The sequence below is a fragment of the Epinephelus fuscoguttatus genome, linkage group LG15 (genome assembly GCF_011397635.1).
Source record: "Epinephelus fuscoguttatus linkage group LG15, E.fuscoguttatus.final_Chr_v1".
In the NCBI taxonomy this organism is placed as follows: domain Eukaryota; kingdom Metazoa; phylum Chordata; class Actinopteri; order Perciformes; family Serranidae; genus Epinephelus; species Epinephelus fuscoguttatus.
Window position 1 is genome coordinate 40,378,682 of NC_064766.1, and position 27,140 is coordinate 40,405,821.

The 27,140-nt window shown below is 41.8% G+C and overlaps 1 protein-coding gene across 1 annotated transcript in view; it reads right to left on the minus strand.

Moving 5' to 3' along the window:
• Window positions 1–4,307: 4,307 nt before the first annotated feature.
• Window positions 4,308–27,140, minus strand: part of tmeff1a (transmembrane protein with EGF-like and two follistatin-like domains 1a) — a 130,602-nt gene continuing 107,769 nt past the window's right edge. Inside the window, exons 7-10 of the mRNA XM_049598542.1 lie at window positions 23,549–23,608; window positions 15,386–15,509; window positions 12,472–12,633; window positions 4,308–8,969 (exon numbers count right to left, since the gene is read on the minus strand). Coding sequence (XP_049454499.1) covers window positions 8,885–8,969; window positions 12,472–12,633; window positions 15,386–15,509; window positions 23,549–23,608 — 431 coding nt within the window. The 3' untranslated portion in view covers window positions 4,308–8,884. The remainder of the gene's footprint in view (window positions 8,970–12,471; window positions 12,634–15,385; window positions 15,510–23,548; window positions 23,609–27,140) is intronic.

The following is a 27,140-nucleotide window of genomic DNA, read 5'->3' on the forward strand; positions in this document are numbered from 1 at the left end:
CTACGTCCATTATTCTTAGAGTCTATCGCAACCACCAGCAATTTTTGAAAAAATAGTCGGGGGGAAAGAAGAAAGACCTGCTGGCTTCAATAGCCTACCTTTACAGTTAGGCTGGTGCAGTGGTACTGGCCGTCGTCACCTCCCCCGCCCCTTCAAGTGGATCGGTCCATCATGTAATGTTAGAGGTCAAGCAGGAAATGAATGAAATCAGGACAGAGAGAGTGGATTAAGTGGAATGAAAAAAAATGTGTAGATTATCTTGCTGAACAAAACCTCATAAACTTGTGTTTGCCACAAAGTTTATCTTCTGCAAGAATCTAAAATCCCATTGGCTTTTTGACGAGGGAACCAGGACGACGCTAGTTTGTGTGCTGGCCTGCAGAGAACCTTCATCCTTGCAACACTCTATATGACCGGGGGTGTGATCTTAAGGGGTTAGAAAAACATTTTTCATTTGATCTAGACTTTAAGGTGAACAAAGTGCAGCAAAACAACACTTTGATAATAAGCAAATAACACAAAGTTAGTTTTCTCTTTGCATTATTTGCCATATTTTTCACTGGATCTGTGTTCGCCAAAGTCAGCAACAAATATTGGCAAATCATTTCATTTTGCTTTAGTCCTCTTGTGGCTAACTGTAGCTGGTATGCTGCTTACATTTTGCTTACAAAATGTGCCTTCCACAGTTAGCAGCTATTGTTTTTGATATTGTATTACTCTACAGTTTAGTATGATTTTTTAGTGCATGTAGGATTGAATTTAGCAGATACTGCCTGCTGTCATAGCATCACGTCCCATGAAAACGTATCTATGGTTTGCTGAGGAAATAAAGTTCCTCAACCATGATTTAACACGGAGCAACCTAATTTAAGACTTTTTAAAATTTAGTGTAATTTATGCTTGTGCAGCTATCATGTTTTCATAAACCAAAACAAGCTTAAGGCCTACTCATGTGCTTCTGCGTCTTTTTCTTTTCAGATTCAATTAAATAACTGGCAAACAGAATTAATTTTCAGTGCAGATTCACTCATGCTCTCTTTTTATTTCATTCAGAATTCAACAACATTCAGTGCTAAAAACTCCCCCCTGATATTTCCTGTCTGTAAGTGAGACACTACTTCATGATCAGGAACTTTTTAATGAATGAATGTTGGATCATGATGGATGTTTTGTACAGTGTGGGGCTTTGGAGATGACTGAATGCTGAATGTGTTCGACTGAAGCCAGCAGCTGCTCCTGTCCCTGAATACCCACCCACCCAGTCCTCCCTCCACCCCACCACCTCAAGTCTATAACTCTATATTTACTCTGGGGTGGCGTGCTTGAGTCCCTGCCCCTCGTAGAAATGTACCACACACACACACACACACACACACACACACACACACACACACACGTTGGTTTATTTTCATTTGGTGAGGTGGTGACCTCTGCTCCGGTTCTGGCTTCAGGTTTTAATTAGATAGGAACGTCAATTAATGATAAAGCCCCACACACCTGGAGACTGGTAAAAAAGACGTGGCTGGAGGCCGTAGTCAACCTCATCTGTCCTCATTTTCAAACCACACAGTCCCAAAGCTTTTATAAGTCGGGGTAGATATTAGTGAAATTAATGAAATGAAGACTACAAAAATGCAAAGTACATTTTTAACACAATATTAAAAATGCTTTTTAAATTCATTGTTTTTTTAAGGACTACAATCCACAACCTAAAGATATCGAGTTGACAGTGATCCAAAGCCTCAAATCTGAGAAGCTAGAGGCAGTGAACAATTTCTACTTGGTAAAGCTGATTCCATTGCAATGAATTGATTTTGCAGCAAAATTTCTCTGTCTTAAATTCTGCAGGGTGCATGCGTTAAAGCAACACAATGGAGGATTGCGCTTTTTACCTCACGGGGTCCCCCTACAGACAAAAACCATATTGTCTGTCACAACTGTCGCAAAAATCTTTCTCTGCGTGCATTTGTTGACAAGCCAACGATACCAGTGAACTTCCTGAACCTGGCCGTGTAATGCGCGATTATCATCATGCCTTCAGAACAGGTAAAGTAGCCTTATAGCATTTTGTACATACATGATGAGACCGAAACTCAGAGATGAGTTGCACTCTGCATGTCAGGGCTGACCTCCTCCTCACAGCGCGCCCACACACACACACACACACACAACAGAGAGAAGTCAGACAACAGCAGAGAGGCCGCTGTGCAGACGAAGGGAATAAAACTTCAAGATCACTCTAGTTGACGACAACTACGCTTGTTACTGTGAGTAAGAGCGATAAAACCTCTGCCAGCCAAGCCAATACTTTATCAATACATGTGATCAGCATGTAGAATATTTCAATCTGCTCTGTCCGCAGTCTCTCATTCTCCGCTATTATGATTTACGATCGCGGTCAACACAAGCACATCACGCTTGCGAGGATAACAGCAAGTGTTAAAGACAAACTAAATGAAAGCTGTCTGTATGTAGGCTAAAGGCTCATTTATGCTCAACGTTGAATACAGATCCGGATACGGACGGAGCCTTCTGTCCGTGCTCTGCGTTCATTTCGTCCATATTTCTGCACGTTTCCATAAAGCTTACGGATACGGGCCAAACGCAGAAGTACCACCGGGAACCGTGGGGGCAGTGTTGCTGTCACTACCCGATACGTAGCTCTAGTGAGACACGAAGAAGAAATAACAATTCAATTTCTCTCATCGGCAGTACCAGAGAACAGAATTCTCCGTCCTCCAGTCGTGATGTATTTAACGGCCTCACCGCCCACCGCCTCCTACAACGCTGCCTCTGTTTTTGTCTTTTATGCAAGAGGGACATTATCAATATCTCCTCCACAGTCGCCATGTTTGTTTTTGAGTTTGTTGTTGTCATAATCTTTTGACGCTGGGCTGCCTCCTGGTGGATATATTGGTTAACATCCAGCCAACGTAAAGGGTGCATGGAAGTATGTGGGCAGTGACCGTAACATCGTTTGAAACGGACGTATACATTTTTGTACGTAAAGGGAGCATAAATGAGCCTTAACACTTTATCTGAACGTGTACCTGAGGCAGCGACCTGCAGACAGTGAGTCTCCTCAGTAGAGGGTAACAGCAGTAACAGCGCCAGGTCACCATCAGTCGGGCGTCACTCCTCCTCTTTCAGCTCTCGCCAGCGTGTGAAAGCCGGGCCAGTATCAATCCTTGTTCGAGCTCTTGTTTTATCGCTCTCCCGTTTTCTTTTCTTTGTCTCCTCGGACAACACCTTCACCTTCTTCCTTTTCTTTGTCGCTTCAGCCATGACAACCACGTCTAACTTCGTTCACCTCGGTTCGGCTACGCTACTCTAAAGAGAGGAGGGAGATATGACGTATGCCGTGAAGCAGCCAAAGTTTGTAGTCCTTTTTGTGTCTGGGTTCCTACCCGAACCCTGAAACTGCACAGTGCCAATGCATGTGAAACAGACACTCTCAAGCAATGACGGAGGTGTCATCCAACCTATTGTGAGTTGATGCACCATCACAAGGATGTTGGATATATATTTTGAGGGCTCAAAAACTCCATTGTGGATACTAAGAACATGTGGACAGTAAACCTGGGGAACATGTTATAGACCTTTTTAGGGCGATGTCACAATATCATTATTAACTGGAGGCAAAACACGACTCTCCCCCACAGGGCTGTAGGCTACATCGCAGTCTTAAAATGTCGTCTTGGTGTGTTATTGGGAGCCAGAATAGAAGGAGTCATGGCTCAAAAACCAGCCGCCATGTTTAAGCTCATATGGCTTGGAGGCTGGAGTGGACGCCGCATGTGCAGAGGCTCCGGCACTCAGAATGAGTATTTCAAAATGCACCACTGACATCACCTTCCGTTACTGACTAATGTCTTTGGGGAATTGTTTTGCCTGCAGCTAAGCCCCGCCCACCAAAAAGGTCATACTGTTTACTAACAGTAAAAGGTCTTTATTAGAAAGGCAAGATCAAAGAATGCTACATTAAAGATAGCACTTAGCTAACGTTGTGTCTCTATAAGTGCAGGATGGTGAGTCCCCACAATGTCAATGTGGGATTCATGTCCCCACAACATAAGTAATATATGTTTGTACACACACACACACACACACACACACACAGTGAATAAATCACCAGTAATCCTTCACAGGAAGTGGAATAGGCCGTAAGATGAGAGCAGTGTCAGGAGACGAAACAGACACACACAAACCTCACATTTTAAAGAGATAAAAAAGGGAACATTTCACTCAAATGACACATCGGCACCCCGGTGTACATTAAAAAAAACATTTCCTTTTTTATTTTGGCAGAGACCAAAAATAGCCTCTCAAAGTCTACATGCAGAATATTAACATGTCAAACACATTCTAGTCACATTTAGAGAAGTCACGGCTGCAATGGTCGACAACAAGTAGAAACACGCTGCTCGGCGGAGGGGGTGGAGGGTGTCGGGGGGCTGACCTACGACCTGTAGACTAAGATGTTACAGAAAAGAAAAATCCTGTGACAGAAAATAAAAATGGTAAACACACAGGGAAGAAAAACCTGCCGTTAACTGACATTTTGGACCTCGGCATGGCCTCAGAGTTTCACTTCCACGCCGAAATCTGTAATCACGACTGGGCCACCCCTCCCTACTGAATCGGATGAGGCAAAGGACACACTGACCATGCATAAGAAAATATAAATGATTATCGAATTATTAACACTGATTCACTGTGAATGCTAATTGTTCTCTGGAGATTAAACTTTAACTTATCTTTCTTATTGATTTTTTTGCAACCTAACTGGTGTTAGATAATGTTAGCTTAATGCTTTGAATCCTAGAATATAGTTTGCACATGTGAGCTTGAAGTTAGTTAGCATGCTAGCCAACCTTATTTTGATATTCCCCAAATATATCGCAGCTCATGCGTAACATTCAGGTAGTCAGCTGAGTCGGCCAATCAAGGCTTAGTGTTGGAGCACTTTTGGACCCAGAGGACCTGATGTGAGCAGGCAGGCCCAAATATCACTGCAAGATGTGCCACTTTTTGTTACTGCAGACTCTGGCTGAAAATTAGCTCCACGTAGCAGATCATTTTTGTCCAGTGGTTGCATGTGTGGACCAGTATGCTTGGGCCAATTCAAGGGGTATTATTCATGATGAGTCTGGCAACCAGGTAAACTAGATTTCTAGGTCCTGATCAGATCAAAACCTGGCACCAGTGAACAATAAGCAGCCCCTCCAGGCTGTGATCACAACACGTAACGGAAATTCCCATGAATTCTGTGTGATCTTGCAATTTGTCCAATCACTATTTAAAGCAGATAAAATCTCATGTCATTGTAGAGCTGTGTGCAGCGTATTGATCTGCTCAGCCCCTTGTTGCCCTGCTCTCTCATCCTCTTGGTTTAACATGGAACAACTGCTACGGGACCGGAGCTCTGCGCTTGGGACAGCATCACACACACAGTGACAGGGCTAACTGTTAGCAACTGTGTCATTTAACCTGTTAATACAGCTTAAATGACACAGTTGAGCTGTTTCAGTGTCAGGGCGAGATTGTTGGGACCGTTTAACGGCTCGGTCTTGCTGCTGTGTTAGCTCATGCTAACCTGGCAGAGAGAGCAGGACAGCGGCTCACAGAGACGATCCCTCAGCCCGGGTTTAAACAACAACAGCAACATCCGTCAGCTGATGCGAGGACGTGTGTCACAGCTAATACAACAGCGTCCTCCATTTGGACGCGTCAGGTCTCTGTTATCATAAAGGTCCATACTGCTAATATTGTTTGCGATTGATCAACAGTGTGACTTTGGTGTAACTGCAGCCACTTCCTAATTATCCTGACAACGCCATCAAAGTAACTGATTTTGTTCCAGACTTTAACTTTAATAATGCTGGTGTGAACTGGCCTTTATACTTGACTGGGCAGCTTTTCCGATTCATTATCCCCAAATTAATTTAGTAACCAACTGTAGCTTAAAGTCTCTTCTTCTCAAGGCATTTTCACACCTTTAAGTCCGAGCCAAGGTTCATTGTAAACATTTGATCTGGTTAGTTTTGGTTTCTCATTGCAATGATGCGAGCGCTCTAAAGAACTTTGTAAGGCATACCTGTGTCCTGTTGTCATCGCCTGCCGCCTACGTTCTATCGTCATGCCCTTATGTGAGATGGTTCTCCCAATACTTGACTGATTGCTCTGCAGATGGGCTCATCTATCCTCTCGTATCCTCTCTCTCTCGTCTGATTGGAAAATAATAAGAAAAGGTTGGAATTTTTATGATTTTTTTTTTTTTGTAAAAGAGACCAAATGTCTGTTAAACATTTGGTTTTCATCTATGATCCACTGCGGCTCAATTTGTTTTGTTGTTTTTCCGGTTCTGACGACAGCCTGCAAGTACTTCCTGTAATTGGTCCCAATGTCCCAACCATCCACAAAATTTCACAGTGTTTTCACACCAGAACTGAACAAAGGTTCAGCTTGATCCAGATTGAGACTGACTATTTCATATGACTACAGTTTAGCTGTTTGATCTGGGGAGGTTTCACACCTGTAATTTTGGTTCGGACGAAACAGAAAAGTCTGAACATCCAGACCAAAAGAGGAAGGTGTGAAAGGGCCCTCTATAACTATAAAGTTGCGAAGTGGAGTAAATGGCAGTAGAGTCAATGCATAGTTAATCGCCTTTCATCACATCAGGAGACAGAACATTCAGGTTTTTTTTTTTTTTCTAAAGTAAAATCTTGGTGTGCTCACACTGTTGGAACAAGTCAGCTTTAAACAGACGACAGCAGATATTTGTCACTTTTCACAAGTCAATTTAGTTTCCTTGCGACGACGATAACCGTCGATTTTAAAGCCTGAAAAAGATTTCTGTGAATGCCTTGACACAAACGGATTATCAGAAGCTTGTATTTAGAGAATATCCAATATGACATGAACAAGTGACTGAGGTTTGAATACTAAAAAATACAAGTCAGCTTTTGCATCCAGACACCAAACACTGTTGACTGTTGATTTCTCCAACCTCCTGAACACTGAGCATCAAAACATACATTGCTGTTTTGGAAACTCAAAAGATTAGTTCAGATAAAACCAGCTGCTATCACTGGACGCCATGAGGAGAAGGTTTAGTTTGTGATTGATTGATACTACGATTGTATTTTAATTTAAATTCGCCATTAAAAGGAGCGACAGAGCCGATCTGAAGCAAAGAAAGGTTTCACTTTTGAGAGTTCAGAGGTGGGACGGAGGTGGAGTTTACAGCTCAAGAACAAGACAAGTTGGTTTGTAAAGAAATGACCGGGCTTTGATAAAAAACACACAAAAATGACATAAATAATATAACAACAGGTTGTGTTACAAAGAACTCCTGGACACAAGGGAACAACACAGAAAAGGCATCGTCATTCACTGGATATAAAGTTCCTGTCGACATACTGTCAGGATTGTTGTTGACTGTATTTTCTGTCTGCACAGTTTTCACTTAACAATAATACCCTAGGAGACTTTAATGATGGTGAGTTAGCTGCACACCACTGACATCTGTAGGACCTGCATCTGATCACATGTTCACACTGGAGGGAAACGTTGTCTTTAAGAGATACAATTTTACTGTAAAGTGTTTCCTGCAGGATTATTATCGGGTTTTTTTCTGTACGGGATCCTCTGTGCTTGGAATGTCTCGCTGAGGAGCAAATGCAAAACTAAAACAGACAAAAAAAGGACACAAATATTCTCTCACATTCAAAGAAACGCCTCGATTACAGCCCACTCAGCAACCGAGACTTTCTCCAGTTACATAAAAAATATCATTTAGAGTTGCAGTCGGTCCTTCAAACCCCAAAACAGCCGACGCACTTCCTTTTACAATCCTCAGCTTTTTGGACGAAGACGCAAAAACATTCCTCTGAGGCTGAAAATCAACACGAATCTGTTCCTCAACAAAGCAAAAGTGGTAATTAGAAGAATGTACTCCGAAGTTTCCAGCCGTCGACACAAGAGTTCTTTTATGTTATTTTCTGGTGCGGTTTCCCAAAACATTACACATTCCTTTCTTCAACAGCGACTTATACCTTCCCCCCTCAGTGTCCTCCGTTCATCAGTCCGACTTTTTGGATTCCAATCTCCATCGGATCTCTGCGGCTCTGAGATGGAGGAGGCGTCGGGGCCGTCGGCTTTTCTTTTAAAAAGTTAAAACTACACCACAGTACACAGTTTTCACAAGTCATGCGAATATACAGGAACTAGAATTTAGAAACCAACGTTTGAAATAAAAGTTAACATAAAACCTTGAGTAAAAACTACTTTGAAGAAAATAATAATTATAATGATAACAATAAATTATTAGCTCGTTTGACCACAGTGAAGTCTTTACATACCAAAGAATAACTGTAAACATATCTGTATCACTGGCTGGCCCCCACTCACCTCCTACAAAACACAAAAACAAACTGCATTTGGTGATCAGCTGCACATTAGTCGTAAAACGTAAAACAGAGAGGGGCGTAGAAATCATCTTTTTCAATAAATAGCACATTCCAGAGGGGCAGACATTACTCTGTTAGCCAGTTTACCAAAGCTACTGTATTCATAAAGCATTCAACAAAACCTTTAACGTTTAAAGTAATTAAGACAGCGGACATGTTAACGATGTAAAGTGACAGCGGGTTTTGACGATTCGGCTCCTTGTACTTGGTCTTGCGGCAAAGAAAGACTATCCAAAAGCAAAAGAAAAAAGAAAAAAAAAGGAGGGAAATAAGGCCCCTTAAATAAATATTCTTCTTTTTTAAATGGTTTCCCAGGAGAAAAAAAATGGATACCTCACATCAACCGTTAAAAAATGGTTTTCCCCACATTGTAAGAAAAAACTTATCAAAAAGAACCCAGACAAACACGGCTATACCATCCTGGAGTTAGTGTCCGAGGAAAAGTGTCCGAGGTTTTGTTTTTGCCGGCGACCCCTGTTGTTTTTCGGACATTTCCTAAAAAGAGACAGAGAGAGAGAAATGTATTCATGTGACAGTGAGACTAAAGGCAGACGTTTAGACATTTCAAGAGGTTTACTGGCAACAGTTAACTGTCAGTGCTTTCTCAAAATCTCAAAGTCCTAAAAGTGCTTCTGTGGTGTCTGTTTGGTCTGTTTACCTTTACAAACTGGAATAACTGCACTGCAGTTGTATGGCCCTGCGAACCCATGGGTCAGGCCGCAGTTACAGTTTACATCTATGTCTGTGAAAACAAGGATGCCTCAAACGCGCCCCCCACCGAAATCCAGTCAGTTTATTGTTGAGTCCAAGTGGACATTGGCGCCAAATTTAACCTCTCTAACTCCGCCAGGATGCCGACGTTCTCGCTCCCCCCCTCCTCTGTTAAATAGTATCTCCCAGGCGCACTACGTCATCAAACCATGTGATGTTTAGTATTGACAGATACAGGAAGCTCTCGACTTTTCAAAAATAACATTGTTTTTCTTTTATTTCTTATGTATTTCGCACCAGAGCAGCCTAAACACACAAAGTCCAAAATCGCGACAAGTCATGTCATGCCGTTTTTCAGCAGGAAAAGTTAAAGGATTACTCGCGATCTTATGTGGAGCCGTTAGCGGGGACGTAGCTGGTTTATTAAAGGTAAGAGTCTCACTCCTACCACTATTTTTGGCTGAGATATACCGTCTAGTAAGTGGGATCATAGCTTTCACGTTTCATATGGCTTTATTTGGTGATATTTTATGGTGTTTCTGTGTCATAAACATCATCAGCTATCATAATCACACCTGATTTCAATAAGGTACAATGTTTGAAGCTGGCTGAGTGTTGTTTGATCACTGATAGTACTGTTTTGAAGCTGAGTGACCAACTTGTCATTTGGAGCTCCGTCTGGATCTTTTCATGGTAAAAACACTGTAGAGTGGTCATACTTTAAGCAGTCTTCTTCAAATTTGAAACAAATGTTCATTGATAGTGTGCCTACAGCCCCACAGTGTCATTTACCTGCTCAGATGACACCACAGACAGTTATTCATCCTGAAAATCATTTTTTATTTTATCTTAGGCAAAATCTTCAATTTTTTACTGACTTCAGAGGCCCATTACTCTGTCTCTGTATCACCTAGAGTGTTTCTGACACTTTCACAAGAAACTTCAGGGAGTTTTCTTTCTGGCACGACCTCATGCATGCATGTAGTCAGAGCGGTTCAGAAGCTACAGTCATTTTAATTTGGGTATGTCATTTTAGGCGTTTTTGCTGCAAAATGGGGGTGGAGTGCAAGAGGTTTTAAAGAAATTCCCTGGAGATGTTCTTGAGATATTGTGTTCACAAAAATATGACAGATGCAAAGTCATTGTGACCTTGACCTTTGACCACCGAAACCAAATCAGTTCATTGTTGAGTCAATGTGGACGATTGTGCCAAATTTGCAGAAATTCCCTGAAGGCATTCTTGAGATCTTGGTTTCACAGGAATGGGACGTGCGGTAGGACAGTAGGATGGCAGGACAGACAGACGAACAACCTTAAAACATAATGCCTGTGGCTCGACTGTCACCGGCGCAGTGCACGTCACACACTGAGCGAGCCGCCTGTTAATGACGCTGTGGGCTAATGGGCATGTAGCTACTTCCATGTTTCAGATGATACGTCATGTTTGTAGTCGACCAATGAAGATGAGTTTACATATCACCTTGGGTTTGTCCTTCACCTTCTCAAAATGATCCCACACTTTGGATTTCCTGCCCGACATGTTATTAACTAGCCTGTGGAATAACCGCAGGTACCAGCCCTGGAGATTAACCTGACTCCTGTCTGACTGCTGAGCGTGGACACTTCCTGTGTCTGTCCTTTCAGATTAAAGTCCCACATGCTCCAGTCATATAGGTTTGGATTTATTCTGACAAGGCGCAGCTCCCAACAGAACTTCATGTTTGCTTGTCTTTTTTTCTGCGACTAGGCGACCAATGAAATCTTGCCAAATAATGATCTTTCCATTTGCTGGACGATTAGGAGGCAGCCCTAAGTACTTTAACTGAAGTAATGGATCTGAGTACTTCCCCCAGTACGGCCTGGTTGTCACATGTAACTGGAGTTAGAGCGTCCACATTTACCAAGAGATTTAATTTGAACATGCTAATGAAACGAGAAGCTTGTTTTACTATCAAACTGCTGCCTAAAAAATCCTCCGCAGTACAAAGAAAGACTTAGATTTGATTTTCTCCTCAGAGTGAAGCAGGAAAGTCTGTCTGCTGCCTCGGAGAAACGAGGCCAAGTCAAATCCTGTTTAATTCTCCTCAGCTTTAAACCTCCACCGCCGCCGTCGTCCTTCTTCTGCAGAAACCTGACAGACATCACACCTCCGCTTCACGTATGATGGAGGAACAACGAGGCTGCGTTCACTGCCAACAGGTTCACAGCTGTTTGTCTGAGCTGTGTGTGTCCAGGTGAGACAAACAACATTCAGCAGGTAACAAGACACCTGGAGATGTGTCTCTACAACCCAGAAATACAAACTGAATAATAATCTCTTCTATAATCTCTTAATCCATCAGGTACACACAGATTATTTTTAGATTCTGTTGTACATGTGTTTTAGTTCACACCTTTCTGTGCACATTATGCAGTAGGGGATTATCACTGAGCCTTATACGGTCTTATTATGTATTTAGAGTACTCTAACACTGCGGATTAAAACTACTCCATCACCATCTTCCTCATGTGCTCCTGTCAACTCAAAGGGATTAAAATTCTTCTGACTCTCCTGTTTCTGTACTGTGAACCTGAGATTTTCATAAATTTCTTTTGTAATATATAAATATATGTATTTTATTTTATATGGTTTAATTTTGTTCTTTTATTTTAAAGCAAAATTCCACATAAATACAGTGGGAATGTGAACATGATGCAGTGTGTGCACTTTTGCAATATTAAATAAAAAACATTCATCAACTATTTATAAAAATGCAATAAAAGTATTCTGATAGGATTTAAAAAGATGGATACATTAATGAAAAGTTATATTTTTTAATGGGTTTTCAGCACCACTTAAGTGCTTTTTTAAGGGTAAAAACTAAAATTGATAAAAAAACAACAAGAAAACCATCCCATAATTCCTTAAAAGGGCCTTTTCTTTTTAATGTCAAACCCCTTCTAATCAAGGGGCATTAACCCCTTAAGGTATTTTGAGGTACACGTTCAGGGTTAATTGTACATTACCATGCAAAAACCCATTATTTAAAATCATTTAAATATATTACAACCCATTCATTTATCTCACTTTTGGGTAAAATATATGAAATATCTGTATACTGAATAAAAATCCCTTAAATGATCAAGTTGCAGCTAATGAAAAACAAAAGCCATTAAACTTATCCTTAATGGACCTCTCTGACATTTTAAATTAATTTAGAAATTAAGGGCAAAGTCCCTTGCTCTCATGTGCTTACTGGAATTAAGTTCTTTTAGGGGCTCTGGAGTTAAGTGGATGCCGCCTCACCTTGTGATGCACATCACCACAGCGACGATGATGGCGATCTGCACGGCGCCGATGATGGCGGCGATGAGGACGTAGTGGAGCTTCTGTCCACTGGGGACGACGTAGAGGATGTTGAAGTCCTGAGGCTCGTCACACTGAGGACCTTTGTAGCCGGCGTCACACCTGACACACACACACACACACACACACACACACACACATAGCAGCATGTCAGCATTGGTCCACAAAGGATGTGTTCAGGGACAGTACTGAGTGTAGGTTATCTGAGTTTCGGCAATTATTTCTGCAAAACTGAAGAAAACCGAGTTGAAAAAGACGCTTCAGGTCACAGTTACATGTGTGAAGCACCAGTTGACAACATGTTGGTGGTGTAGACAGCTCTACTGATTAAAACTGAGGACTTTCTGTCACTGACGTGACATGGACTGAAAAAAAAGGCTAGAACACCTGCCGAGCAGACATGATGTAATAACAGCACATATCACTGAAACATAACCATAAATTTGTCAATTTAATGTTGAAAATCAACAGGATTTGGACTTCTGGTTGATCCATGTCTGAGTAAGACACGAGTCACGTTGCTCTCAGTCAAATCTTATCAAACTTATCTGAAACAAAATACTCTGGCCAACATTAATGTTAATGTTACTCCACCATCTAATAACACGGTGATTTATGACCACGTCACACCACCTTCGTAAAGCTAATGAAGAACGCCCTGCTGCCCTGGCCTGTCCTGAGGGTGCAGATCCAGCTGGAGATTCAAAGACCTGGGAAACAACACGGTGCTAAAGGCTGCTGCTTCGCTCCAGACTGAAATACGCTCACTTCAGACTGAGATTGGAGCCAAAATTGACTCAAAAATTGACCAACTTTCAACCACAGTCAGGGGATAAACTGTCAGCTCTCAAATGCGAAACTGACACCGCCATCTCTGCTGTAAAAACTACCGTGAAGGAGCATGCTAACAAGCTAGTAGACTTGGAGCACAGTGGGTCTTCTACTGCTGATACAATCAACAAGCGGAGCGTAAAAACAGTGGCAGAACAGCTCTTCGATCTCGAGGGGACACATCAGGTAGCAAAACCTTCAAACTCTGTATGTAACGGTGGGGGATGAAATGGTTAAAAAACCCAAAGACTTTGTTGCCTAAAAGATGCGCTGTCTCTGGAGGAACAGATGTCACAGAGCACTTCGAAACCTCCTCACCCTTTCATTCTCAAAATGCTCTACACTCACCAGCTGGAAGTAATACGACAGAAAGTGCCCACAATCCAGCAGGTAACTTTTAACAGACAGAGGATGCTGATATTCCTGAATGACCCCCCAGCAGTTGTGAAAAGCTGTGCCATGTTTAAAAGAGCAAGAGAGCTGCTGAAGGATAAACCGGAGTGAGGTTTGGTATGCAAACCCTGCGAAACTAGAGGTCACTGTCAATGACAAGGATCATTTTTCCACAGTCCCAGAAAGGGTGACGGAATTTACAGAGCAGTGGAACAGGTTGATACTCAGTATGTGAACACTTTGAATATGTGTCATGGACAAATGACTGAGAAATTTACCTGGTCTGATTCATTCTGTGCAAGTGGGTTTTTTTGCGTTCATTCAGACTGAGTGACAGAAAAATTAACCTCATACAATTTGTTGTATCAGTAGGATTTATACTGGTACAAAACAACTGACAAAAACAACATCGTCATATCAGTGATGACATTTTTTAATTTCAAATCTACAGGTGAGTGTAACTGTCGTACCAGTAATAGCAGCAGGAGTATAGACCCTTTTACTGTTAGTGAACATGACGTTTTTTGGTGGGCGGGGCTTAGCTGGAGGCAAAACAGTTCTCCACAGACATTAGCTAGCGCTAGCTAGCAAGTTGTGTTGTCTTGTTTTAGACGATGGAGGAAGATGATGTGAGTGGTGCGTTCAGAAACACTCATTGTGAGTGTGGGAGCGCACTCTGACACAAACTGGAGCGTTGATAAATTGGGAGCGCTGTCTGAATGTAGCGTTGGGTTATCCAGAGCAGCGCACTCTCAGAGTGGCAGAGCGCACTCTGGACACTCTGTCTGTGGAGACGGAGCAGCAGAGCGCCGAGCGGAGTGAATGAGTGATTAACTTAACCGTTGGTTCATTCATGTAGAAATATAACGCTGCGTTTCTTCCACCAACAGGGCTCTCATTTTAGTGTAGAGCGTCAGACTGAATTTACCAACGCACCATGTCAGGTCACTCACTCTCCGGGACCGCCAGTGTTACTTGAATAAGTAAACACTGACCAACGGGACCAGACTGGCCGACCCGTATGCTCTCACTCAGTGGATGGATGATGTCACAGGAAGCCAATCTTACAAAGGAGGACCACACTTGTTTGTTTTGCTATGGAAGCTAACGTTAGCTAATGTGCTAAAAAGTTAGCGTTGCAGAGAAATCCAATCTTCCTCTTAATCCCTCCCCAGTTTCTGATGAGGTGGACATGATAACCCTTAATACACATAACCTTATTCATCCCTACAACAGGAAATACTTTCTCCCTAACCTGATATGAAGTGTGCGCTGCACATGTGAGCATTTTTGATGATGGCCTCCGTCCAGTCCTTTGGTCTTATCACATTTAACCATCTTTGTTTTTGTTGACGGGCAGTGGCGGCTGGTTTTGAGCCATGACTCCTTCTATTCTGGCTCCCAATAACACAACAGACTCCTATGGAGCCTACAGCCCTGTGGGGGAGAGTCGTGTTTTGCCTCCAGATAATTCACCGACATCATTGTGATGTCAGGCCTAAAAGGGTCTATAGGTACTGGCAGATGATGGGGGAGTACTCTGATGGTGATACAGAATGATTCCAGCACAAAACACACAAGTGTAGTAGCACTGTTACAATGAGCAGTTGCAGTTCGGGCAGTCACAGACCTGCAGGTTGCCATGTTGTATTTGATCTCACATTTCCCGTGAACACAGAAGCCGGCGTAGCTGTCAGCGCAGGGGATCGGCATCCCTGCATAGAAACCGTCACCGTGGTCCAGACCGGTGGTTTCTGAACAACAAAAACACAACATGAGACGACGATCAGCTGATGAACCCACTGCAGATACTGGAGGATCAGCTGCTGTACAGGTGAGTGTTGGATGGCAGTTTCAGCTGGTCTTGTCTAAATTTAACAGCCTCCATTTGTAGTCATTGAAATAGTCCAATAAAACAGCTAAATACGTCCACAAAAAAGAAGAGATAAAAAAAGATCACAGATTACAGCAGCAGCACAAGAGAACAGAAAAGGAACTGTTTAAGTGACATAAATACACTTTAAAATACACTTTTAATACATTAGAAAACATTAAATTCAAACTATATCAATAAATTATGCAAATATATGTGTGCAGCAATGATGGAGGTAGTAACTGAAAAACAGGTACCCAAAAGGTACTGTACATAGGTATAAGTAATTAATATATAACTAGTCCATACCCATTGGTAGCTTTGTCACCTTCTACCTATGCCAGTCCTCAATGCCTATGTGCAGTTTCACATAGATTGACCACGTCAGTGAGTAGAAAAACGTGGGACAGACAGAATGACTGACTGACAGAATGACACACTGACAGTTTCCATGATTATGTACAGCATACCATACCATGACTTAGTCATACCAAACATTAGAAACAACACCAACATTGGTCCACAGGGGGAGCCACAGCGATCGGTCGCATTTTAGCCATTTTGAAGCATTTTTCTGTTGTTATAGCGCCACCCAGTTGCCAATTAGAGTTAAATTTCTCCAGTCACCTTGAGGCGTCCTGTTCTACATATCTACCAAGTTTAGTAAAAATCCATATGGCGGTTAGGCCTAGATAAGAAATGAGCTCTCTAGCGCCTCCATTTTGTTTGATGGGCTCAATAATGGAGGGGTCCCCTCAGATTATGTGTGGTCATATGCCTACAAAGTTGCGTGGTGATGGGTGAAACCCTTGAGATGTTCTACACCTTTATGTGATGAGCCACGCCCTCCGCAATATTCATTGCCTTATAGAAGCTCAGTTTTAGGAAGTTTTCCAACTTTTGCCAAGAGGGAACTTTAGATATTGCTCCTTAGATTATGTTCACCCAGTTTCATGCAGATCGCTCAAACTTCCTAGGAAGAGATCCATTTGAAGTGTTTTTCAAAAAATTCAAAATGGTGGAAAATCTATATAAGCGGAAGTTATGGGTTCTTGAGGCAAATGTGTTCCTCATGAGGAGAGGCATCTCTGTGCAAAGTTTCATGTCTCTACGACATACGGGGCATGAGATATGCCCATTCAAAGTTTGACATTTCAATGGGTTGCTATAGCGCCCCCCTTTGGCCAATTGATGTAATATTGCTTCATTGGCATCCTCCCATGACCCTCTACCACTGTGCCAAATTTCACATGGATTGACCAAGTCAGTGAGGAGAAAAACGTGGAACACACACACACACACACACACAGACACCATTCCCCTCCAGTGACGAGCTCATCAGAGCCCACTCCTCTTCACATCCAGATCCTCAGCTCCCTCTTCATCTCATGTGATCACCACCCTTAACCACCACCAGCATCTAAACTCTAATCTACCACATCTCTACCGCCCTCCTGGAATATCTGACATCACAATGGGGTCTTTTCACATTTCTCATACTTGTGTGCACTTGTGAATAAATAGTAATAAATTATTTTCTCTCAGAACCAGTCTCTCCTGACTGAAATAATAACACAAATGTAATGTGGTTTGCAGAAATGTACAATACCAGCATTTTAGCATTTTAATGTGCACAGGTAGGCCAGAATCAGGATGGTCTCGTCGGGCTGAGCCAAGTACTTGGATGAAACAAGTATCCGGTACAGATACAGACAATGTACCTATGTGTAGGTAGTAGTAGCATCCGAGTAAATGTGTCAATATCCGTATCCTCATTTCACGTCCTGTTTCACCCACTCGTGGTTCAAACCCCGCCCACTCTGGGATACAGATAATCTAGTTGGTTGAACAGATACAGACACAGATAATGGTGGACCTGTTCATTCCTAGTCTTTAGGTGTTGTCTATGAGCGAGAGCAAGAGAGTAAGATGGGATTATCTGAATTCTTAATCTTAATAAGAATATTGCTCTAAATCAATAAATAGCAGGTGTGTGATGTCATCATTATGATAAGAAAAATTTGCACGAATAATCAAGTGATTCTGTTAAAAAGAAACAAACAAAAAACAAAAACAGAGATGAACTCAGTCCTTCTGTCGGCCGCTCTGCTGTGTTGAGCGGATAAATCATAAAACACAAATGCTTTGCTCATTAAAGGATTCTTCAATCACACACAGCTGTCTCTTCCCTGTAATTCAGTGCAGTAATAAAGAAACAGCCTACAAAGCAATCTGCACTGCTCATTAAAATGACTGATATGCAATGTACCAAATTCATATCAATGCGAAGAAAGCCTTTGATAACAAACTGCGTGTGTGGGAGTTTAAAGTTCACTGCTCGGCACTTTACGACTACAGAACTAACAGGACATTTGGGAGATTTACAAGCCTTAAAAAAAATCCAAGAAGTGCTGTTTAATCAAACCTTTTAAATTGTCAAATTGTCAGAAATACTAGAGATTACGAAGCCCGGTTTCATGGGTTTCATAAACTCAGGATTTGCACTCTTTTTCCAACCTGCAGGATCTTTTAATTCCAGTAACGAGGAGCAAATCATCAAACTGTAGCCGTGAGGTTTTCATGTGTTCACTGAGGATTATTCCAGCTGCTGTTATGGGAAGCAGAGCATTAACTTATCGTCTGTTACTTACAGCACAAAGAGGATAATCAATAACATGATACCTTTACGGCTGCATTAGTGACGCTGTAATTACAGACTCAACAAATGTGTCATTTCAACATCTTGGGAATCTTTCCAGCACTTTCCTACAAACCTCCCTGAGAGCAGCTCAGAGAGGAGAAAATATTAATGACCATAATTTGCTCGAGAGCCCACATTTAGCTGTTTTTTTTTTTTTTTTTCCTTTTTCGATGATTATAATGTGACACAGAAATGATCACTGAGCAGCAAATGATGAGTGAAAATCCAGCAGCATCTCCTCCGCATGGTTTGTTTGGTATTTTTGTTCTTGTTTTTGGGCTCCAAAAGACAAATTAAAGGCCAATCAGGGTTTTCAAACAACATTTTAATGATTCACAAGCAGCGAGCTTGTTGGGGCTTTTTGTAAGCTGTCCTCCAGCCAAACTGTGGAGAGATTTTGGCAGTTCATTATTTTTATTTACTGGAGTTTGTGATGGTTAATGAGCAGAATATCAGCATCTAATCAGATTTTATTCTGTCCTGACTGCACCTGTCTCTTTCTACCCTCAGTTCCTTTTCTTTAAGGGTTGTTTCTGTGAATGCAGCCTTCTGTAAGAACTGGATGCCAAACTCCAGATTCCAGGGTTTTTCTCAGCTCTGGTAAAGTTCAGCAGATATAAAACCTTTGTGGATTCAAAATTCATAATGCAAAAGTAATGACTGTCTGCAGTTTGAGTCGTCCTGTTAGTTTTACAGACGTCTCCTTTAGAATGGTGATATATGAAGAAAATGCTAATTTAGGTTTTTGATTCACAGTGAGAGCACAATGAAAAATTATTTTATGAAACTTATCAGAAAAAGTTTTTAACTGAGAAGCTGAGAGTGGTTGTGCTTGCAATTATTTTCTAATGCCATATGAGCTGTATGAAACAGGCTGGTAAACTCCAGTAAATAGTCTGCACCAGGATGTTTGGGTTGGTGTGAGTTGTGAGCTGTAATTCAGCAGTAAATAATCAGCCGTGTGTGTCTGGCTGTGGATGGTGGAGCTGCTGAATGGATTTGTGGAGTTTGTTAGTTGCAGCGGTGGCTGTTAGCAGCTAGCTCCGCTCGCAGCCTTCACAGCTTCACCCCGCAGGACTCCACTCAGTCCGGACTGGAGAAGGTTTGTGGGTTGATGGTGTTTGACAGGCAGGTAGGAGGCTCAGTTATCTGTGAGTGTAGCTGTGCTGTAAGTAAACAGTCTGAACTCAGATCAGTTTTCTCTGACAGAGATGAAAGTTTAGTTTGAATCACCAACTCTGTGAGAGGACACCAGTTTAAACCTCCAGACTAACATGTTGCACATGAAGAAACAAGTTATGTTTCCGCTTCTTAACAGTCACATGGATAAGTCAGAGTTTACAGTGAACCTGGGACAAATCCTAGTTGGCTCACATTAGTTATTTATGGTGTGGATTTTGAGCTTTTCAAATGATGAACAGTGAGTGCATGCTTGGGAGTCATCCTTTAAAATTGTAAAAAAAAAAAAGAAAAATAAAAAAAGAAAAGAAAAAAAACCTCTGCTGGAGAAATGCAGGTTTGTAAGTGTGTAGGAATTAATTTTAGTTCTTAAAAAAAAAAGTTTAAATGAAATTTGGATACAACCTGCCACCTTATTTCTGATACTTGTATCAGCGTAATGGGATTACTTTAAGGGGAAAAACAAACAAACAAAACAATTTGCGCAAGGGAATTACATGTAGAGTCAATGTAAAGATGCGATCAGACGCAAATGGACGCGAAGCAAATGACACGAACTAAGCAGCGTGAATCAAGCAAGTAGCATGATTTTGCATCACACACTCATTCGTGAGAGTTAAAAAAAATTTGAACGCAGAGGACGTACCGGCGGAAGTTCATTCATCGGAAAAATGGAGGAGAAGCTCATCGTGTCTGTCTGTGGCTACCCTGAGCCGTATGACACCATGTCCTACTTCTATACAAACAGAAATAAAAAGTAGCTCGTTTGGAGGAAAGTGAGTGAGTGAGGTGGGATTATTTGGTAAATTGTCTGTTACTATTTTACAGCATAGCATAACTGGCTATATCCTCTCTCACAATATTTTGTGTCTTTTGGGCACTTATGTACATGCGATTTCATGCACATTATGACACAAACTATTTGTGCATATAAATCTAGTCTACACAAAATATTCTCGTGTCCAAACTCTAAAGTAACGCAATGTGATAATTCAAATCACAAACTGTTATCAATCAATCAATCAATTTTATTTATAAAGCCCAATATCACAAATCACAATTTGCCTCACAGGGCTGTACAGCATACGACATCCCTCTGTCCTTATGACCCTCCCAGTGGAAATGTCGTGAACATAACGTAACTGTGACCAGCGCTTTACTTAACATGAACCTTGAGTGGTTAATGTAGTCAAGGTTAAGAAATGGACAGAATGCAGTTTTATTGATTTATTATTGATTTCGAGTGATTCATTCACCGGGAGGACACGTCCTCAGGCAGCGTTTTATTGGATGAAGATCACTGTGGTCACCTGAACGAACCATAGGAGGAAACGCCTCAGAGTTCAGATAAACAAATGTGATCACTGCGGCTGTGAACGCAGCCTGTCTCAGTTCTTGTGTCTCACATTATCAGAGTGAGAAATGCACTGCTGTGTCCTTCACTGTTTGTGATGTTGACAATGCAGCGGTTTAATCCGATCCTTCTATTGTCCGTCTCTGAGTGCAAGTTAAAACACAAAGTGAAGGAACTGACAGAGCTGTGGAGGAATCATTCCTCCTGAGACGTTTTAGTCGGTGAAATCAATGCACAGAGCGAGCTGCAGATAATAAAACCCTCTGGATTCTGTTTCATCTTCTCTTTGATCTCCAAACTCAACATTTGCATCGTGCAGCTCACTGGGTAACGCTCGTTCTGCTCCACTAATCTGTGTGTTTACTTATGAGAAATTACAGCGTCACGCGGCTTAAAGAACAGTGTACTCACATTATGTTTAGTATCAGCAGAGATTCAGAGCTGTGAGGATTTTGATTTTCCTGCTCTGTTTCCCCCTCTGTGAGGACATTATTGTGTATTAAGGAGATTTTCATTAAGTTTCATTCTGCGGTTATTGCTCCTCAGCTGGTTCAGACGCAGGTTAACAGGCTGCTGAAAGGCCACAGGAAGTCTTTCCATCAGCAGCATTAAAGGCAGGAAAGTGGATTTACAATGTGGTTATATAATCTGACAGAAAATTAACACACAGGCTCTGCGGTCATTAATGTACTGACTGATTTTTGTCAGCTGGGCTGCCAGCATAGCTGCTGTAATGGCTTCTGTATTTGTGCCGAACCTCTACAGGCGTCACTGACTGATACACGCAGCTGTGTTTGAAAGGTTTTATAATGAATATAGTGATGCAAAGTTGCCAGTGACCGTGACTCCTAAGTTGCAGTATGAACAGAACCCAGAGGAGCTTAATGGCTGCACCCGAAATCCCATACTAACATGCTATTTAATATGCTTCAACAGTGTGTGAGTTTTTTAGTATGTCTGAAACTTTGGTATGAAACCATCCATGTGACTGTTGAGAAGCAGAAACATAACTTGTTTCTTCATGTGCAACATGTTAGTCTGGAGGTTTAAACTGGTGTCCTCTCACAGAGTTGGTGATTCAAACTAAACTTTCATCTCTGTCAGAGAAAACTGATCTGAGTTCAGACTGTTTACTTACAGCACAGCTACACTCACAGATAACTGAGCCTCCTACCTGCCTGTCAAACACCATCAACCCACAAACCTTCTCCAGTCTGGACTGAGTGGAGTCCTGCGGGGTGAAGCTGTGAAGGCTGCGAGCGGAGCTAGCTGCTAACAGCCACCGCTGCAACTAACAAACTCCACAAATCCATTCAGCAGCTCCACCATCCACAGTCAGACACACACGGCTGATTATTCACTGCTGAATTACAGCTCACAACTCGCACCAACGGCTGACGCTGCTCCGCTCTGACTGTTTCTGCCGGCTACTGAAACATCCCGGTGCAGACTATTTACTGGAGTTTACCCGCCTGTCGCTCATGCAGCATTCGAAGATAATTACAAGCACAGCTGTTCTGGGCTTTCAACGTCTGATAGTCCACTACTAACATTTTCGTCATGTCTCGTCAACGAAAATGAAACATGGATTTTGTCTCAGTTTTTATTATCAAGATCTATTTTAAGCTTGTAATCGTGTCGTTTTCATCATGGAAAAAAAAGTTGTTGATGAAAATGTTTCGTCAGTGAAATGAACACTGCTAGTATGGCTGTGGAGTCTTGTTTTAATGACGCATCGTGCTGTAAAATGTGTTTAAGCCTAACAGGTCAGTATCACTAAGAATTGCATTCATTATGTATTTTTCTGCAATGCATAATGTACGATCAATGCTAATCAGAATCAAAATCAGAAATACTTTCGTTGATCCCTGAAAGGAAACTGTGATTCGTTACAGTCGCTCCGATGTAAAGAACAGAGAATTATCAGAAGTAAGAATAAGAGTATGAAACAGAAGTATGCGAATATTACTCTGTGATGTACCATCGATGCTAGTGCAGAAACTATTGCAGGTTTGGGAAGTGGATAGACATTTTATGATTCCAACTTTTCTCATGAGGTTGACCCGACCCACTGGGGTTCTGTCTGTTCATGTCAATCACTCACTGCTTCTCCTTATGAGCAAATTGAGCTATCATGCTTATAGTCATCATACTTCTCCCAGTACTGCTTGTATCTCTCGCCTTCTCTCAGTGATGTTATCATGCGGCCTGTTCTTATCGCGAAGTCGTGAAATACTTTGTCAGTGATTTTGGTGTCGGACTCTAAATGCCACCTTTGCAGTGTTATAAGTGTTATAATAGGCTGTTGGTTGGCCAAACAGCCCCTGTCGCAGCAGTATGATTCATGGCGGCATGATATGTCACTGGACAGCATCAGTTTGAAATGCTGCTGGTATAGACGTAATATAAGGAGCAGGAAAGTCCCCATGGGGCGGATGGGGGAGTGGTGGATGGATCCAACAAACCCCGGACTTCCACCTGAGAGCGTGGGACCAATGTGGGACCAAACCATGATGTGTTCTCCTAAATCTAACCATATGTTTTTGTTGCCTAAATTTAACCATGTGCTTGTGTTGCACAACCTAAACTGATGAGCCATCCCGGGACGTCAACAACAAATGCAGGAGGATGCCTTGCACGTAATATGCAGACGTGAGTATCAGACCCAAGGTGTAAGATATCTTACCTAAGACGTTCACTTTGAAAGGGCTGCTGTCGTCTTTCTTCCCCAGTTTCTCCTTATCAGCTGTGGAGAAAACAGAGAGACAGAGTCAATTACAGACAGACAGACAGACAGACAGACATAAAAACAGTTACTGTTGCTTTAAATAAGACACTTTAAATAACACTTTTTCGTCTTTACATTCAGGCGTCACTATGAGAGTTTTATTTTTGCTCAGTCTGAATTGTCACCTGATTGTTTGACTTTCTACCTGCTGTCTGGTAGTGTCTTTTTGAATGTGTTTTTTGGCGGGGTGTGTGTGTGTGTGTGTGTTATTTACTCTTCAGGACAGACTAAAGGAAGTGGAGGATGTCGGCGGATGTTTACTCGACGTCTGAGTCTCGCTCCGTTTGTCAGTCGAGGTGGTGAAGGGTCAATCTGAGCCAGACTGTCTGTGTGTGTGTGTGAGAGTGTGAGTGTGAGTGTGTGTGGGTGATGACAAACAAAACAAACAAAGAAGCAGCAGGTTCAGTGTGGTGTTGTTGTGGTGGTTATTTTTCTGTTGACGGGCTTCATGTCTTCATGCTGTCTGCAGGAGGAGGAGCTGCTGGGAATGTTAAACAGTGCACACACACACACATACACACACTCAGAGGTATAACCGAAATACACAAAGAGACAAACACACACTCATCCATTTTTAATGCTCCATCAATCCTGAGGAAATATTGACAAAACTCTCCCTCTCTCCGTCTGTCTTTGTGCCCCCCCTCCTCTCTTCCTCCCCCCTCCATCCCTCCTCTTGTTTGTCCCTCTCCCATCTCATTCCTCTCATCATCATCATCACTCTCTCCCCTTCGTACCTCCCCTCCCTCCTTCTCTCTTTGTGTTGCCAAAGAACACACAGAAGGAAAATACTGCTTGAAAAAGAAAGAAATTCCTGATTATATAACAACCTGCAGATCTAAAACTATAACCACAAAAATATACACACACCTCCGTGCCTTGGTCTGGGTCTATTTCCCTGGTCTTATGAGGTGAAATCTTAAATGCTTCAACAAATGATGATATTTTGGATGCTATTTGGTTCATTTGCCTCATCAGTCCAGTTTGTTTGGTCCAGTGTGAGAGCTGTCAATCAAACTCTGATGTGGACCAATCAGCCGGACTGAGACTGACACAACATCAGCCTAATAACAGACAGATGCGACAGATGTAGGACAGTGGGAGCGAAATTGGCGTCAAGTGCAACACTTGATCGTTTTATTAGTGTATCATAGTGGACAACAACCGCCGCCGCATCTGGGACACCTCAAGACGTACTGACAAAAAGACTGCTGTGTCAGAATGTTTTTAACCTTCTGTTTATTTATTTTATTTACTTGTTTATCTCACAAAGACAAATGCATAAGACATTGCTTCATATGTAAAATACAAAGTAGGTGCAATGCATACAGGTCTCTAGCCATGGCTAATTTGCAGCCCCTCTCCTTGGTCAGGCTTTTAGAGTTAAAATAATCAGTGTAAAGTTTCTGAGCACGGAGTCAAGTTATTGCACAAGAAGTTACCTCCTACATACAGGATACTATCTCCTATGTACAGGATTTTATGTCGTGGGAGAAAGTATCTCAGACATATAAGATATTATCTCCTACATACAAGAAATTGTCTCCTATGCACAGGATGTTGTCTTGTGGGAGATATTATCTCAGATAAACAAGATATTGTCCCCTACGTATGGGATGTTATCTCCTATACAAAATATATTATACAGAATATATGTTATCTCCAACATAAAGGATGTTATCTCCTACATACAGGGTGTTATCCACTACATAAGAGATACTATTATCTCCTATGTACAGGATGTTATCTCCTACACAAAAGATATTATACGAGATACATGTTATCTCCTACATAAGAGATACTATTATCTCCTATGTACAGGATGTTATCTCCTACACAAAAGATATTATACAAGATACATGTTATCTCCTACATAAGAGATACTATTATCTCCTATGTACAGGATGTTATCTACTACACAAAAGATATTATACAAGATATATGTTACCTCCTACATAAGAGATACTATTATCTCCTATGCTAGATGTTACCTACTGAACAAAAGATATTATACAAGATATATGTTATCTCCTACATACAAGAAATTAACCCCTATGTATGGGATGTTGTCTCGTCTGAGATACTATCTCAGACAAACAGGATATTACCCTGTACGAGATGTTATCTCCTGCATACCATATAATATACAAGTTATATGTTATCTCCCACATACAGGATGTTATACAAGATATGTTATCTCCTACATGCAAAATATTATCTCCTATATGGGATGTTACCTTGTAGGAGATACTATCTCTGACATACAAGACATTATCTCCTGCGTGCAGGATTATATCTCCCTTATAGAAGATATTACTAGATATATTATTAGGATATGTTATGTCCTGCATACGAGAAATTATCTCCTATGTACAGGATGTCATCTCGTAAGAGATATTAGCTCCTACATACAAGATATTATCCCCTACGTACGGGATGTTATCTCCTATGTAGGACATAAACTTAAAGGCTTCATTGGAGAGTGAGAAAGCTGTGCAGAATGAAGTGCTTAGTGCACGATACAAGGAGCCAAAGACAGCAAAAACAAAAGGTTTTACCTTCTCAGTACATTAATTACAAGTGTCCACTGTAACCCATTGCAGGACTGTGCAGTGGTGCCGGCAGGATTCTATTTCATATGCACAAGAACTACCTGCCTGCAACGTCTCGACTCCCATTTTTCTCTTCACACAGGTAATCACAGCCCCGTCAGTGCTCAATGAATATAAAATTCAGCACCACTATTAGGCCTCATTTACACTGCAAGCAATGCGTTTGCGTAGTGCTTGCGAACGCATTGCTTGCAGTGTAAATGAGGCCTCAGACCTGTTATGCCAAAAGACACAAGAACTTGCAAGGACAGCAGAGAACACAAAGGATGAATTGCTGGTAGGTTTTAGGAAACTGCAGTCTGCTTTTAGTCATAGCTGAGGGATCAGTGACATGGCTGTGCATGCTACCTGCTAACAAATAGGAATGAGCATCAAAGCTTCAAAGCCATACTCAGTGGTGCAGTGGAGGGTATATGCAGGTATATGAGGTATACCCACCTCTTTTTCTGGTCGTTTATAGTATACCCACCTATCAGCCAACAGGCCATTGCAATATTCCCGGCTCCCGGGAACCCACCTATCTACTGAGTAGGACACCAACCTAACCAACCACCACTACACCACTGGCCAGACTCCAAGGCAGACTTTGTAAAGACGTGCACGCTGAGAAACCAAGACAAGTAGAAATTGTACTTATTTTTCTGAAGGCACAAGGCTGTTTATCATCTGCACTAAATGTTTTCAGAATGGTTTTACTGGTCCTGCACACTGTATGTGGTCAATAAATTCAAATGAGTCTGACACCCCTGGTGTACATTCTTGCTCCCTGAAGTCGATTGCTAGCATCTCCTTCCCCATGAAAGGTCATGAAAGACAGCAAGCTGTGATTGGTCAGGGACCAATGTGTAGTCTTTCATGTCTCCAGATTGAGTGATGAG